At 39.7% G+C, this 13,632-nt stretch overlaps 1 protein-coding gene across 5 annotated transcripts in view; it reads left to right on the forward strand.

Moving 5' to 3' along the window:
- The first annotated feature begins 1,270 nt into the window (after positions 1–1,270).
- SH3GL3 (SH3 domain containing GRB2 like 3, endophilin A3) overlaps positions 1,271–13,632 on the forward strand; it is a 161,613-nt gene continuing 149,251 nt past the window's right edge. For 4 of the 5 annotated variants that reach the window (XM_074233978.1, XM_074233980.1, XM_074233975.1 and 1 more), the window contains exon 1: positions 12,411–12,630. Coding sequence is in view for 4 of the 5 variants with exons in the window: in XM_074233980.1 (XP_074090081.1) it covers positions 12,586–12,630 (45 nt within the window). In the remaining variant the exon portion in view is untranslated. Of the gene's footprint in view, positions 1,387–12,410; positions 12,631–13,632 lie in introns of those variants that run through there. The other variant, XM_074233976.1, reaches the window with a different exon arrangement.

Raw genomic sequence — 13,632 nt, forward strand, 5'->3', positions numbered from 1 at the left:
CTTAACCTATTTGTCTCCTTTTTAAAAAATCTTTATTGTTGTTGTTTGTTGTCATTGGTCCCCTTGAGAACTAAGGATAAATAACAACACATATGAGCCTTATATGTAATGTCACAGATGATCCACATTGCAACTGATGTACATAAAGCAGTTATTGACACAAGTGGACTTCAGGAGAGATTGCCTTCAGGTTAGAGTTGATTTTATAGGTTGTGAAGTCACCTATTGATAAATGAAAAGTAAACCAATGGGAACTGATGAAGTCATTGAGAATATAGAGAAAGGAGAAGAGACAACTACGATAGGGTCTTGGGGGACAATTGTTCTTAATTGGTTGATGTACAATGGTCCAGCAAAGAAGATGGAGAATGACTGGTCAAGTAGGGAGGAAAATGAAAACAAAATAAGCAGTATCACAGAACTAAAGAGAGTATTAGGAAGAAGGAGTAGTTTAGATAGTGTTAAAAGCTACAGAGAAGTCATTGAATTAGCAGTTGACATCAGGATTGAGCAGTAAAAGACAACTGAGAAAATAGAGGCAGTGAATATAATGATTCTTATGTATTTGGATGTTAGAGGGAAAAGTGAGAATTATACCTTGGGGGGATGGCAACAGTAAGTGAAGGGTTTGGGTTTCTGTTTCAATTGTTGGTGTTTTGGCTTAAAGAGACCCTATATCTTTAGGAAGCAGGGAAGGAGTTCATAACTAAGAAAAAAAATTGAAGAAAAAAAATGAAGATTGAAAGGTAAACTCTCCTAGGAGACAGGAGAAAATGAGATCAAGGGCTTAAGAATAGGGCTGATTATGGGAGCTGATGAGTTTAAAGGGTCCTAATATTTTATTTGGAATTTTGATTGCATCACCCTTTAGATGATTTGAAGTTTGCCTATCAGCCAATTACCAATCTTAATAATATAGAAACATCACTCTCATTGGGTATGAGCTGGTTGGCTCTGACAGTTGCAAATTGGAGTCACTTCCTTCTGTTGAACCTATAAAAGGGAATCTTTTGCAGGCAAGCTTTTTCATTTCCTTCCCCTTGTCCTCTTCTTTCCAGATGTGGAAAGCAGCAGAGTCAAGGGCATATCTGGATCCCAGCGACTGCTAATGGCTTCCTTCAAACAGAAGAATTTGAGTTGTTCTTACTTTTATTCACTTGAACTAAGAGCTCCTGAACCCCAGAATCCTGGATAAAGGAAGGGGAATTTTCTGGACAATGATGAGGTTCCTAAAGAGTTCTGGAACCTAGACTTCTAAAGAGAGAAGGGAAGTTCCTGGGCAGCACTAACCTCTTGGGCTAGATCAAGTGCACATGACTCCTGAAGGTAGGACTAAGCAACAAAACGGAAGAGTAGAAGATCTGGACTATGCTCTCTGCTATTGCTGTGAGTTATTCTCTCAGTGCAAGTCTGATGGGAAAGGGGTTGCCCATTCAGCAAATGCAAGTCCATTTGCTTGCCAAGAGAGCCCATTCTCTAAGGATAGTACTATAGAGTTAGACCCTACTTAGTAATCTGGTATGAAAGTATAACTTTTTTTGAGTTGAGGGTAGATAGGTTTAGCAACTTTGTTAATTTCTTTTCCAAGGGAAATTTCTCTTCCCTTCAAACCACATCATATAAACTGAGGAAATGTATAAGGGTCTAGAAGGAGATGGGACTGATCACAGAGAAAAGATAATTTTATTAATTACCTAGGGGTTACTGTAAGCTTGTTATACATCTTCTGTGGGAGGGATAAAGGTTTACTGAGATAAGTATTGATACCTTGAATACCTGTATAGGAGATGGGAAATCCTCTTAAATGTTTCCCATAGACAGCTCTGTGTAGGGATCAAGTGAATCAAAGAGATATGGTTGCTCTTAGCTATTTTTTCCAAGATTGACACCAGGATCCACTGCTTCAGTCATAGCCTTGAGACAAGATGGTCAAAAGGATATGGTTACTTTGTGTACTTGGTGACTACATTCACCTTAAACAGAGTGACTGTCATAGCTAACCACAATCCCTTCATTGACCTTAACTCCATAGTTATGTTCCAATATGATGTCATCCATGGCATGTTCAGTGCTGCTGTTAAGACTGAGAATGGCAAGTTTTTGATCAATGGAAAAGCCATTACTGTCTTCTAGAATTATAATTGAACCAATGTTAAATAGGAAGATGCTGGACCAAGCAGGTAATAGAATCAAGTGTTGTCTTTACCACCTAAGGGATCAGGGTTCACTTGAAGAATAACGATAAGTGTATTATTGTTTCTGTTCTGTCTACCAATGCCCCCACATGAAGAGAAATATGATAATTCCCTTTATATTGTCAGGAATGATTCTTGCACTACCTCTGGTCAAGGTCATGACAACTTTGTATTGTAGAAGGACTCATGTCCATAATTCAAGTTGCTCTTGCTAAGCAAACACAGAAGATAGCCCCTCTGGCAAGTCAAGGTGGGATAGGCAGCACCGTGATTCTGCTGGAACCACTAAGGCTATGAGTAAAGTCATCTCTGAGCTGAATAGATAGCTCATTGGCATGCCCTTCTGCATTCCTACTCCTAATGTATCTATTGTGGAATTTCCCTTCTACCTGAAAAAAATACCACAGATAAAGTGATTAAACACTCAAGTTGAAGAGCCACTTCTTCCCCAGAAGATGGAACAAAGAACAAGTAATTGGTAAACAGTTCAGAAGGACCTTTAAAGGGCTACACAGAGGACCAGGTTGTATCTTGTGACTTTAACAGCAACATTTACTCTTCTACCTTGAGGGAAAAGACATGACTCTGAAAAGTCAAGAACTCCCATTGATCCTGATCTTACCATGTCACGTCCTTGTGTTCACATGAGATAATGAGAATGTACAATGCTTCCTTACTTTAATCAATCTTATGTTCAAGTTATGACATTACTTCCCTAATGTCATGTCCTACTTTGATACCCAAAGACAACTACTACTGCTGGTATTGAAACCAACGACCATTTTGTCAAACTCATGACTCAATAGGACAACTTAAGATGGCCTCCAAGGTGTCAAATAGAGAGCTGCGGATTTTTACCCACAGCCAAAGAGGATTTCCATCGCTGGGGAAGCCCATATCCCTAAAATATTCCCCAATACTGGTGATATCTCAAAGCCCAATTACAGTCATTCCCTAGAGGTCCCCTTGTAGTAGTGGGGAGAAGCAGAGTCCTGTGTTGTGTACTATCAATAAAGTAAGCATAATCATTGCATATTAGATGACCTCAATTTTCTCATTAATATAGGATAGTTTTCTTGGTGGGGAGGGAGAAGAGAGAAGAGGAGAAGAGTAAAGGGAAAGAGTGAGAAACATACATTCAGAAAGAGACACACAGACATACACACACACACAGAGACAGAGAAAAAAGAATCAGAGATAGAGATACAGAGAAAGACAGAGAGAGCTAAAAGGGATTTGAAGAAAAAAGAGAGCCTGGAATAGTCATTTTTGAGAGAATGTTAGTCAATAAAAGAGGAATTGCCTCATCGCATATCAGTGTGGACCTAGTTTAGGTTTTACATAATTTTTTAGTGGACCCAGTTGCATCAATAGAGAGCAATGAACTCAAGGTCATAATGGCCTGGGTTTGAATCTTGTCTCAAGACACTTATGATTGTGCAATTCCAGGCAAATCTTACCTGAGTTTCATTCTTCTTATCTGCAAAATGAAGGAATTTGTCTCAGCAGCCTCTAAGATCCCTTCTAGTTCTAAATTGATGATCCTTTCTCTAGCATTGTTCTACAGCATAACAATAGGAGTGGAGAGAGGGGATATTAGGGTTGAAATTTGCCAACACATGAGTGGTGGGTGATAGGAGAAGGCAAGAGGAGATTCAAGAGTGGAGGAGAATGTATATGCTGAATAGTCAACAAAACAGTCAAGACAATAAGGAAAGGTAGTGAGGCCAGAGCTTGTGTGATGAACTAGAAAAGAAGGGACCAGAATTTCTGGTGAGCAATAAGAATAGGTTTAGGTCAGCAATATAATGATCCAAGACAGTTCCAAAAGACTCAAAAATGGAAAATGATAATTATATCCAGAGGAAAAACTATGGGGTCTGAATGAAGAACAAAGCTTATTAGTTTCACTTTTTTTTTGTTTTTTGCTTCCTTGTGTTTTTTCCCCTTTTAGTCTGAATCTTTCACAATATGATTGATATGGAAATATGTTTAAAATGATTATACAGATAATAACCTGTGTTCTATTACTTGTTGTCTTAGGGAAGGGACAGGGAAAAAAGGAAGGGAGAAAAATTTGAAATGCTCAAAGTCTTATAAAAATAAATACTGAAAACTCTTATAAAAATAAATACTGAGGGGTGGCTAGGTGGCTCAGCGAATAGAGCACCAGCCCTGGAGTCAGGAGTACCTAAGTTCAAATCCGGTCTCAGACACTTAATAATTACCTAGCTGTGTGGCCTTGGGCAAGCCACTTAACCCCATTTGCTTTGCAAAAAACCTAAAAAATAAAATAAAATCACAACATGGTCATTTCCTATTAAAAAAACAAATAAATACTGAAAACTATCTTTACATGTATTTGGGAAAAATAAAATACTATTTAAAAAAAAAGAATAGGTTTAAGAAGAGGCAGTAAGAGAGAGGTGAAAAGATAAGAGGCAATGATTAGAGAGACCCAAATAGAATTTAAGCTGCTTGAGGACAGAGACTTCATTTCTGTCTTTGTATCCCAAAGTCCTAGTACAGTACAATAATTGATAAGTTAACAATGGTCATATAATGTTAAAGCTACAAAGAGACTTAGAAATCATAATTATCAGCATCAGCCAGTATATATGATTATACATTCAGGGATAATAGAACAAAATCTACTTTTACTTTCTTACTGATCATTGTACTGACCTTTCCTGCTTTGGGTGTTATAGCATGGTGCATTGTTTTATGGTTTAAATGCCCACAAGAGTTATAGTTCAACAACATTGGGGGGGGGCAGGGAATAACCAAAGGAACTACCTTTTTTGTTTGTGGTCAAAGTGGGAGGTAGGCCATAAACCAAAATAGCCTCCATCATCTCATGAATGCACAGAACTTTAATCAGGTGTCCAAACTTAACCTTAATTTCTTTATTCTATGACTCAGTAACAGAAAATTAATAACCTTATTAAGGTAATTGAGGTCACATGTATATTAATAATCATATTTATAGAACTAGATGGAACACAGAGGTTATTCAATTCAACCTGTTCTACTTGTAGATAATTGCAATGCAAGTAATTTTCAATTTTGAATACTACAGTTTTAAGTGGCAGATAAATTGTCAAAAACAAGGAAATAATACCACAATTATAAAATAGCCCTCTTTCTGTGAAAAAGATTTTGAATTTGCTCTGTATGGCCTCACAGAATGCAGAACCAGAGGAAGTGGATCAAAATTGCAAAAGGCAACTGTAGGCTCGCTCTCAGGGAAAAGCAAATGTTAAAGTAAAATTTGCTGCCTTAGGAGAATAGCAAATCCCCCTTGTTAGAGCTGTTCAAACAAGAAGGCAACCATTTATTAGGAATGTTCTAGGGATTCTTTTCTGCAATCAATTAGATTTAAAGTTATGTTTATATAACAGACCTTTACAAATTTCTTGGAATGAAAAGTAGACCCCTTGGTTTGAATGGATTGAATCCACATGGACTGAATCCTTCATAGATTCTTTTTTTTTATTATTTACCTATTTTTACTTTATTTTTTCCAATTAAATTAAAACCAATCTTTAACATTCAATTTTTAAAAATTTTGAATTCCAGTTCTCTCCCTCCTTCCCTCCCCTGACCCTTTCCTGAGAAAGCAAGCAATGTGCTATATAGATTATATACTTCATAGATTCTTTTTTCTTTTTTTTTAATTTGAGGCAATTGGGTTAAGTCAAGGTCACACAGCTAGGCAATTATTAAGTGTCTGAGGTTGGATTTGAACTCAAGCTCCCCTGACTCCAGGGCCAGTGTTCTATTCACTGTGCCACCCAGCTGTCCTATCTCAGAGAATCATTCTTTTTAGGTTTTTACAAGGCAAATGGGGTTAAGTGGCTTGCCTAAGGCCATACAGCTGGGTAATTATTAAATGTCTGAGGTCTGATTTGAACTCAGGAACTCCTGACTCCAGGGCCAGTGCTCTATCCACTGAATCACCTAGCTGCCCCACTCATAGACTCTTAAAGCTGGCACGCAGCTGCTAGTCAGGTAAACTGTCCCCCTCTATCCAAACATTTGGTGATGGTTTCCTTAACATACAAATAAGTAGTCTATATCATCAATTTCCTGGTCAGAGGTTGTTTACAGAATATAAATAAAAGAAAGAACTGGTGACTGATGTGTTTCATAAAGTTTTAAGAATTCTGATAACACCAGAAGATGGTATTAGCAGTTTACTCACAACCTAGCTTCTCCTCTTTGTATATGCAGTTCTTTGCAGTGCGAAAACATTTGGGAAGAAACAAGGATATCTGTAACAATTTTATTACAGGTTCATTAGAGGATATAGACTCATAATTGGACATTAGTATTTCTGGAGTATTGAATAGCAGAATCATGCATTGGTAGACATGCAGGTAATTGTCCTACCTGATATGCAGTGGCAAACTCTTTTACAATCATCTCTCATCTAGGTCTCATTTCTCAAGAATTTAGTGGAGCTAAGATTTTCCTCAGCATTTGAAATGAAAAGAATTTCTATCCACTTAATTGAATCGACCAAACGATTATTTGCTTCATATAAACCAACAAGTACAAAAAAGTCTATATGCTCCCATTTGTGATCCACTGGGTCCAAGGAAAATTGCCATATTCAACATCTGTAACTCATCATGTCTTTTCTGTTACCTCATTGATCAGCAGACATGTTTTCCAGATGTTCAAACACGGAGTTCCTGAAAGGCCTATTAAGTTACAATAAAAGCAAAATAATATCCTTGCTTTAAAATTCCTATCAGATCCAGGTATGTGTATATGCCTATCAATGATGAGCAAGAATTTTTTTAAATGTTTGATTTGTAAAAATACTGGACACATTATATTAACATTTACTATATATCCTTAAATACTTGGCTGGATACCACCTAAGTTACTTTCTTGAGAGTTATTCAACTTTCCGAAATAGGGAAGATTTTGCTGAAAAATATGATAAAAATAAAATTTACTATCTTTGATAGTGAGGGGAGGGGCAATCATCTTGGGCATTTCACTAAAAGGTTTAATGTGCCAAAGCCAATCTTTTAGAAAAAGGAAGAAATGCCATTTTTAATTTAGATCAGACTAAGCTATTGAGCTCTTTCAGTGACAAAGATGGGAGAAAATTCAAGTGAATGAGCCAGTTTCTACTGCCAATTTGGATCCAGTGCTTCTTTATTCTTGGGAAAACATAAATCGTTTTGGTTTGCACTGTTGGAAGGAGCACTCACAGATCCATCAAAATATCATGCTTACTTCCTACCTTGTTTATCCCTCCAGACATATATAATCCAGACATCTATAATCATTATTTATCATGTGGGAAGTTATAAGAGCTTAGCACATATACTCCTTCCCATTAAACTGTGTATCCTGGTATCCTGCAATAGTGTCTAAGAAAGAATCTTACATCAATAGATAATCCATAAAAGTGTGCTTTTTAAGTTGTGCTTTAGGAGGGAGGTGCTATTATTATACAGATTTTATATATATATATATATATATATATATATATATATATATATATATGTATATGACAGATCCTGCCCTTGAGGAGTTTACTATCTAACGGGGAAAGACAATACATGATAGGAAAAGACAATATACAAAAGAAAAATGAGAAAGGGAAAAGGGGAGTAGAAAGAGTACTAAATTAGTACAAGTCTTTGGAGAAATGAATTGTTCCAAGATTTTAGTAATTTATGGTTTTACTCATCAGTCACACTTAAGGTGGATAATATCTTAAGTATGAAGAGGTTTTCCCAAAAATGAGCTTCAGACATGAGAGGAGTCTCAGAGTAGTTCAAACCAGATGAAAAATGAGATTTTTGAGTTAAACTAAGATATTTCCTAGGACAGCTAGTGGATAGAATTCTAGTCCCAAAGTCAGGAAAAATCATCTGAGTTCAAATCTGAACTCAGACACTTATCTGCTGTAATAAGTCACTGGATAAGTCACTGAACTCTGATTACCTTGGTTTTCTCATTGTAAAATGAGCTAGGAATGGTTGTTAGGGCTTTTTGCCATTTTCCTTCTCCAGTTCATTTTACAGAGGAGGAAACTGAGGCAAACAAGGGTAACTTGCCCAGTACACGTCTGAGGCTGGATTTGAACTGTCTTCCTGATTCTAGGCCCAGCATTCATCTACATTGCCACCTACTGCCTCAACTGGCACACAGTTGGCATTTAATAAATGCTTGCTGACTTGACTTGGATCCACTTAAATATGTATAGGTTGTCTTCCCTAACAGAATGCAAACTTCTTGAGAATAGAATTTAGTTCATTTTTTTGGCTGTATTCATTCCCATTACCTCAGTTCAGTCAGTGCCTGGACCATTGCTGGTAATTAATAAATGCTTGTTGAATTGCTTGTCAAATATTGGTTTTTATAATTAAAAAAAAACATGTTCTGTTCACTGTGGGTTTGTGTTGTGTGGAGGGAGGGAAAAGATGGGGCTCTCCCTCCCCAAATTGAGTATGTCCTCAAGGAGGACTAGCTTGGGATCCATCTGGCACCTAATTCTCACCTGTGGTTCCAAGAAGCAGCAGTCATACCTTAATAAATCATCTGGGCAGATGGGCTAAACCAGGTTGAGTGGTCTCAAACCCACCAGTGAACTAAGGTAACATCTACCCCAAGTATGTGAAGACTTCCCCAGGTGCAATCGTCAAATGAGAACAATTTGTTTCAATGGCCATGAAGCTGTGTGGAGTGCTCATTTTCAGGTTCTTTCTTCTTTAGTTACTCATCTTAAACCTTCTCTGGAGTTGAAATTTCCAGCATAATCTCAGAGTTCCAGTTCTCCCACCTGAGTTCTAGATCTAGTTCCCTAATTTGCTGACTATTAGGATACCATGAGTAAATTGCTTGATCTTTCTACACCTCAGTTTCCTCATCTATAAAATGAGAACTGGATCCCATTATCCCTTAAGGTATTTTCTCTTGTTTTAAAAGTGTGTGATAAGGGGCAGCTAGGTGGTGCAGTGAATAGAGCACTGGCCCTGGAGTCAGGAGTACCCAGGTTCAAATCCGACCTCAGACATTTAATAATTACCTAGCTGTGTGGCCTTGCGCAAGCCACTCAACCCCATTTGCCTTGAAAAATCCTAAAAAAAAAGTGTGTAATTATGTTTAAAGTTTAAGAAGTAATTGGAGAAAGTCTTAAAATACCCCCCACAAAGTCTGTAGATAGTGTCCTATATTGCCTAATTAGAAAAGGTACCTAAATTCTTCAGATGAGCCATTTTTAGCTCATTCATTCAAATTCACCCTTCCTAGTTTTGAAGATCAAGTGAGATAATATTGCTGACCGAGTTTTTAGTGAGCATTCTTTAACCTGGGCTTGACAGAAAAGGCAAGAGATGATTGCCTTAAGCAGATAGTATTTTTCTTTCTTTCTTTTTTTGAAAGGAACCAATTTGCAAATCATAGGATTATCCATTCCTTGGAGTCGCTGTTGTGGAGCCAGATATTTTATATATGATCATAAGAAGGAAGGTGGATTATAGAACAATCACATTTGGGGCTTGAGTGATCTTCCCAGGACAAGCCCACCACACAGAACAATACAACAATGTCATCACTTGTGACTATCTAAGTAGGAGTCCTGTGGGAATGGCTAAGCTGATAATTTTGGGCCTTTATTATTATTGTACAGTACAGTTTATACTGCTTCATTTAAAAGATAGACAAACACAGTTCAGGGCAGGACCTACCATGATTAAAATAAATCACTAATTTGTTTTCACTGTTTCCCAGGTTCAGAACCTGCCTATGAAAAGTATCTCTAGAAATTAAATTATTAAATTCATTATACATATCATATTAATATAAAATAACTTGACAATATAGAGGTGTTACATATTAAAAGGCTATCTTAAAAAGACTATGTAAATATAGGGAATTGTTACTTAATGTCTTTTTTAGTTAGGTTTTTGTTGTCTTAATATTTTTAGAAACAAGGATGATATATTTGTCAAATAATCAGGGTTACATATCAACCCTCTGTTGAGACTTTCTACTAGCTCCTATGGCACTATTGATGGGATGTCCTGGCAGCTTTGGTGAAGTCTGGAGCCTGGTAACAGAGTAGGTATTAATGCTTTTGGATTGATTTGGAAAAACAAACAGGGCCAGTCCTTTTGCAAGGAGATACATTGTACAAAATAAATTTCATATTATATATACATATATATGTAGATTTATATATATATATAAATATATTTTATACACACAGAGAGACACATATATTATCTACCTACTTCCAAATTAAGTCCACAAACAAAAGGTGGCTTGTGCAGCTGCACAGCAGTAGAAATGGTTTAATCAGGCTAGTGAAACTGCTAGTCATTAATTTCATTTGGAAAATAGGGAAATATTGGGGAAAAGGGGGAAATAATATAATAATAAGGCTAGGAAGGGAGCAGAGAGCCACAGTGGAGGATTTTAGACTAAGGATGAATTTGATACAGTGGGGAAACCACTGAAGAATTTTGAGAAAGTAGATGTAAATCAAATCTTCCATGTTATTTAGGTGGGAATATGCAGTTTTCCAGCTCTGAAACGAATTCAGAGAAAATGACTATGATTTTGAAGAACTTGGACACAAGGTTCTTGATGCCTCTTTGCATATAGTAGCAACCATCAACATTTGATGTTTTCCCAATATTCTTTTAGATATGTATGCCCTAGAGGTTTATAAAACCATTTCTGACATTGGGAATCATAAGGTTTTCATTTACAGCATAGGGTGGCAGGAAGAGGAGCAAGAGAATCTCGAATCAGTTTTAAGGAAATTCATGAAAGCCATCTATGTAGCCTGATGATATAACAATGCAAAGCTCTGTAAAGCACCTTGTTATACTGACCTCAAATCATGCTCCCGTAGTGATTCAAGGTACCACTCCAATTTAAAAAGACAGCTTGTAAAGCTATAAATTGTCCCCGGATACTGATAACAGTGGAATCACAGAATCCTAGAATTGGAGTGATCTTGGAGACAATTCTGTCCAACCTCCTCATTTAACCCAAGGTCACAAAGCAAGTAAACGGTAAAGATTCATGTAAAACCATGTTGATTCCAAGCACAGGGTTTTTTTTTTTTTAATCATATGCTGCTGGCTCTTACTCCAAGGTCCCTTGATTAAGAAACAAAACATTCTCCAAATCATATGAATGAATTATATGAAAAAAAGCGAACTGCGCTGGTGATATTTTCCTTGAAAATATTGAATATGAGTTTAAGAACATGAAAACTTAAAGGATGTGTAATTTTGTTGGTATGGGTAACTCCCTCTACTGATGGTTTGGGAGAAAGTCTGCAGCCCCGGAGGTTCATGAGTCTCAAAAGAAGAGCTTTAGGCTTCCTCCTGACACACTCGTCCATCACTCATCCTGGGGTCCAGACTTGGGATCCTTTTTCAGCTTAGTTTGGCCAAGTGAGAGCTTGGGCTCAGCTGTTACATCTCTTGGCATTTTTGCTGTAGAATTAAAGTGGAAAAACGAAATGTAATAAAAATATTTACTACCGTGGACTATTTTTGTGGACCTTCAAAAAGAATATATATTTTTTAAATTTTATGCCCAATTCTATCCCTTTTGACTTAGGGAAATTCCATATACCCAGATACTTCCATCTCCAAGTCCAAGGTCGCCCCTGCTCCGAAAGTATTTCCGGCTAAATAATGGTAGTTGGAAACAGGTGCTAGCTATTCATAGGATAAGATGCAACAGGGTTGAAGAACAGCAGCGTGCTCCCGCGTTCCACTGGCCTGAAGGAAGCCGAGGTCTCCCCCAAACGCGTAGTTCACGCGCAGCTCGCCGGTGGGTATCGGTCCTTCAGGGCCGGACTTGGCCCTCCTGGTCTAGGTCGCCCTTGACGTTCTACCGCGCCCCAGCCCCAAGGGCTGAGGTCCCGCGGCGGGAGTGAAAGGAGGAACGACGAGGCAACTCCGGCACCACGGCCACTCCCACTTAGGGTGCGTGAATGCCCGCAAACACCAGGCGACAGGACCCGCCAGGCAGCGGGAGAAGGGGCCCCGGCCTCCGCAGAGCCTCTCTTTTAGGCGCCGGCGCCCCTCCCCGTGTTCACGCAACAATGAAACGCGGGCCTTCTTTGGCCGCCTCATTTACATACAGCTGCGGTTTAGCCAATGGGGGCCCGGAACGCTTCAGAACGCGGTGTTTGCATTGGCGTGCCTGCCGGGGAGCCAGAGTGTGTGGCCGTGGCCGTGACAGTGACAGGCGGGGGGTCGGGCGAGAGCAGCGGGGTGCCTGACCTGGGCGTCCGCCCCGGGGTCGCGTCCTCCCCGGCCCCGGCCCCCCGTCCTCCAGCGGCGCCCCTCCTCCTCCAGGAGGGCCGGGCGCCCTCTGGCCCCACGACCGGTCCACGATGTCTGTGTCCGGACTGAAAAAGCAGTTCCACAAAGCTACTCAGGTAGGAGGGGAGCCGTCGGGGAACGGGGTGTCCTGGAGTGCGGGGAGGCCGGGCCCAGAGGGGCCGCCGCTCACACCCTTCACAAAGACTCTCGCAAGCCGGGAATGGCCTTGACCTTCCTTCTGGGGGAAGCCAACGTCTTCCACCCCTCCCCCATCCCTGGGGTGTGTGTTTAGGGGAGGGTCCTGCCTGTTTTGCTGTCTCCTCCCTTAGCTCACCCCTCCCCTTCCCCACTTTTAACCTCCAACCGAGTACCCCTACTGCAGCCTCACCCCCTCCCCTCATCCCATCTACCCACGTGATCCCCCACTAGAATGTTTGTGGTGGGAGGGGGAGTATGGATTGGGGATTGAACAAACCCCACAGAGATCGAGTCCTGGGGCTTTTGACTGTGGAAGGGTGGGGGCGGTGGAGAGAAGGGGACACCTGGTCAGGTGATGGTCAAGCCTCCTTGTCCCCTTCCTCTCCCACTCCTCCCTGCCACTCTTCCTTCCTCTCCTTTCCCTTTTCCTCCATTCTTCTCTTTCTATCCTTTATCCTTCCTTTCTCTCATTTTTCCTTCCTCCTTTCCATTCTCCTCTCCCTGTCTACCTTTCCTCCTCTTCCTCCCTCCTTTTCACTTTTCTTCCTTTCTCTCCCCTTCTATTCTCCCTTCCTCCCTCCTTTCACTTTTCTTCCCTTGCACTCTCTTTCCCTTCTCTTCTCCCTTTCCTTCCCTCCCTCTGTCTCCTTTCCCCTTTCTCCCTCTCTTTGAAGCATTTCCAGATAGCTATAATTGTGAAGTTTAGGAAATGCTAAATCTGATTATATGTATGAGCCTAGGCCTCTGGGTTTATGCCTTTCATTTTACCTTACCCCACCCCTTGTCTGGCCTGTCCTCCATTCTAGTTTTGCTTTTCTGAATGAAATGTTGGTATGAGTTCTAAAGGAATATTTATTTACTTCAAGCCAGGATGTAAAAACACTACATTTCTACTTCTTACGCTCCCCCCCCTCACATTA

Source organism: Macrotis lagotis, chromosome 4 (genome assembly GCF_037893015.1).
Source record: "Macrotis lagotis isolate mMagLag1 chromosome 4, bilby.v1.9.chrom.fasta, whole genome shotgun sequence".
Taxonomy (NCBI): Eukaryota; Metazoa; Chordata; class Mammalia; order Peramelemorphia; family Peramelidae; genus Macrotis; species Macrotis lagotis.